Genomic DNA, 2,842 nt, shown 5'->3' with positions numbered 1-2,842 from the left:
CCCCTGCCTCTGGAATGCTCTCTTGGCTGTTGTCATAGTCCATGGCTCTGTCACCATCCTCATCTCCATCATCATCTCCGTCTCCATCATCATCTTTGTCCCCATCATCGTCATCATCCCAGTGCTCATTATCACCCTTGTTCCCATGATCATCCCCATCATCATCCTTGTCCCTATTATCATGCCTGTCCCCATTATCATCCTTGTCCCTATCATCATCCTTGTCCTCCTCATCCCTGTTTTCCGTTTCCGTCTCCATCGCCGTGACCTTCCCTGGAGCGTCAGGGCCGCCTAGTGGTCGGTGACAGCTCTGTAGGTGACATCTCGGGGACACGTTTGTCCCCTGCATCTCACATCGCTGCAGTGCCACAAAGCCTTTCCCTGCCAGACACAGGGTGGGGACAGCTGTCCTGCTGTTCTCACTGCCATGGTGGTGCTGCCTGATGTCCCCCTGGGTGTGGGTGGCTTGGGATGTCCCTGATTTGGGGACTTTTTCCACCTGGTGGTCCCTCTGAGCAGCCTCTTCTCTCTTCTGCAGCGGTGGCAGGACCTGAATGTCATCAGCAGCTTGTTGAAATCCTTTTTCCGAAAACTTCCCGAGCCTTTGTTCACTGATGGTGAGTCCCTGGATCTGCCTCCCTCAGGGCCAGCAGAGCCCTGTGAGTGGCCACAGGTCCCTCAGAGCCTGTCCCACCTATCCCAGTGTTTGGGACAGTTCCCCAGACCCTGTGACAGAGTGAGCCAGTGCCCACCCAAGGTGTGGGGCAATGCAGACTCTGCTCTGCGAGTCATCCTTGTTCTTGTCCCTCTGCCCTTCAGTGCCACATCTCAGTAGGATCAGCACTCAGCCCCTTCCCCAGTATTCCCAGCTGGCTCATCTGGGGCTCCAGAGGGTGTCCTGTCCCTCCCACCCAGCCCTGACCCTGCCATGTCCCTATTCCAGATAAATACAATGACTTTATTGAAGCCAACCGGATAGAAGATGCCAGCGAGAGGATGAGGACACTCCGGAAGCTGGTAGGGAGATGGAGCAGGGGATGGGGCAGGGGGCACAGCCCTGGAGCCTACCTTGGGGGCTGGTGTGGATGGGAAAGGTGTGGGGGTGAGCAGAGAGGTGACCCAGTGCCTCCCCACAGATCCGGGACCTACCAGGTCACTACTACGAGACACTCAAGTTCCTGGTGGGTCACCTGAAGACCATCGCTGATCACTCAGAAAAGAACAAGGTACTGGACCTCCAACCTGGGAATCTTCTGGACTCCTGCCCCACCTGGAGCCCCCCAGCTTGAGCCACAGCACTAACCCTGGCTCTGCTTGCAGATGGAGCCCCGAAACCTGGCGCTGGTGTTTGGCCCCACGCTGGTGAGAACATCCGAGGACAACATGACCGACATGGTGACGCACATGCCTGACCGCTACAAAATCGTGGAGACCCTCATCCAGCACGTAAGTGGCATCACTGAGTTGGTGGGCACGGATCTGGATGGAGGAGGGGGATGATCTACCCTCCTCAAGGCATGGGGACAGGGCTCCTTGGCCACGCTCCATGTAACCTCTATCCCGTCTCCCCCCGCAGTCGGACTGGTTCTTCAGTGACAAGGAGGACAAGGGTGAGAAGGTGAGTCCTGTCCCCTCTGGAGGGTCTCACTGTGGGGCAGGGTGGGCACAGAGCCCAGATTGGGATCTGGGGTGCTGTTGGCAATTGCCTGACCACTGTCCCTGCTCCCCTTGCAGACCCCTGTGGATGACAAGGAGGCTCAGTCCGTGCCCAACATCGAGTACCTGCTCCCCAACATCGGCAGGACGGCGGCGCCTGGCGATGCCGCAGGTGAGGAGCAGTGGCAGTGACACCAACCTCTCCAGTCCTGGCTCCAGGGCACCCCCAAATTCTCTGTGCCCCCTATACCCACACCTCTGTGGGCAACCAACCCAACCTACCATGGCCACGGCAAACCCGTGTGTGCTGGAGTGGGACGTCCCAGCACCCTCCTCACTGGAAAATGGGAACAACCCCCTGGGGATGCCAGACAAGTCCCTCCCTGCCCTCTCCAATCACCCTCCTCTCCGGTGGCTGCTCCTCATCCCTCCTTGGCACCCTGGCAGTGCCCACCCTGTGGGACCCCTGTCCATGCCCACGCTGCCAACACAGAGAGACTGGGAGACTTTGATGCTCAACTGATTTCTTACGTTCTTTCCTTGAACTTCTCTGTGCTGTCCTCTTCCTCCTCCTCCTCCTCTTCCTCCTCCAGCGGATCTCCTCGAGAGCTAGAGCGGGTACAGTTTGATCCTGGGTGCATTGCTCACGCACTAACTCCTCGGGGTGACCACGAGAGAGTGGGAGCAGTGGTGGGGAGTGGTGAGAGGGGAGGGCACCCTGTCCTGCCTGACCATTGTCTCCAGTGTCCCCAGTATCAGGAGGGGCTGAGCCCCTGGAGAGCCTGAAATCCTTTAATCCTGGTTCTCCCACATCGTTGGCCAGTGTCCACAGTGGCATCCCCTTGCAGGGATGGATGCTGGGTGTCCTAGGACTGGGACATCCAACCACTGGGATATGTGGGTCCCAAAGCCCCAGGGAGGGTCAGCACCCCTTTTCTGCCTCCCCCTCTCTCGTTGTCAGCAGCTGCTAACCCCATCCTGGGCATGCAGGGTGGGAGAGGGTGTCTGTGTCTTGTCCTTGTCCTTCTCACCATGGCAGTGGCACCAGGGCTGCCTGTCCCTCCTTGTGTCCCCTCTTACCTCCTAACTCCCTGGGAAGCTGGGGCCTGTCCCCAACCCTACTCCAAGGCTGGACGTGGCACGGAGCCACCGCCCTGTGTCCCAGCCTGGTTATGAGGCAGTGGCA

General features: G+C 58.8%; 1 protein-coding gene across 1 annotated transcript in view; it reads left to right on the top strand.

Moving 5' to 3' along the window:
- The window catches only part of ARHGAP23 (Rho GTPase activating protein 23), a gene marked incomplete at both ends in the record, with an annotated part of 8,105 nt that overhangs the window by 3,784 nt on the left and 1,479 nt on the right, over positions 1–2,842 (top strand). The window contains 7 exon segments of the mRNA XM_009075102.1: positions 539–617; positions 944–1,017; positions 1,137–1,226; positions 1,321–1,446; positions 1,577–1,618; positions 1,735–1,821; positions 2,334–2,343. Coding sequence (XP_009073350.1) covers positions 539–617; positions 944–1,017; positions 1,137–1,226; positions 1,321–1,446; positions 1,577–1,618; positions 1,735–1,821; positions 2,334–2,343 — 508 coding nt within the window.

Source organism: Acanthisitta chloris, unplaced genomic scaffold, assembly GCF_000695815.1.
Source record: "Acanthisitta chloris isolate BGI_N310 unplaced genomic scaffold, ASM69581v1 scaffold200, whole genome shotgun sequence".
Taxonomy (NCBI): domain Eukaryota; kingdom Metazoa; phylum Chordata; class Aves; order Passeriformes; family Acanthisittidae; genus Acanthisitta; species Acanthisitta chloris.
The sequence above is the reverse complement of the archived record's forward strand: the minus strand, read 5'-3'. Positions and strand labels throughout refer to the sequence as shown.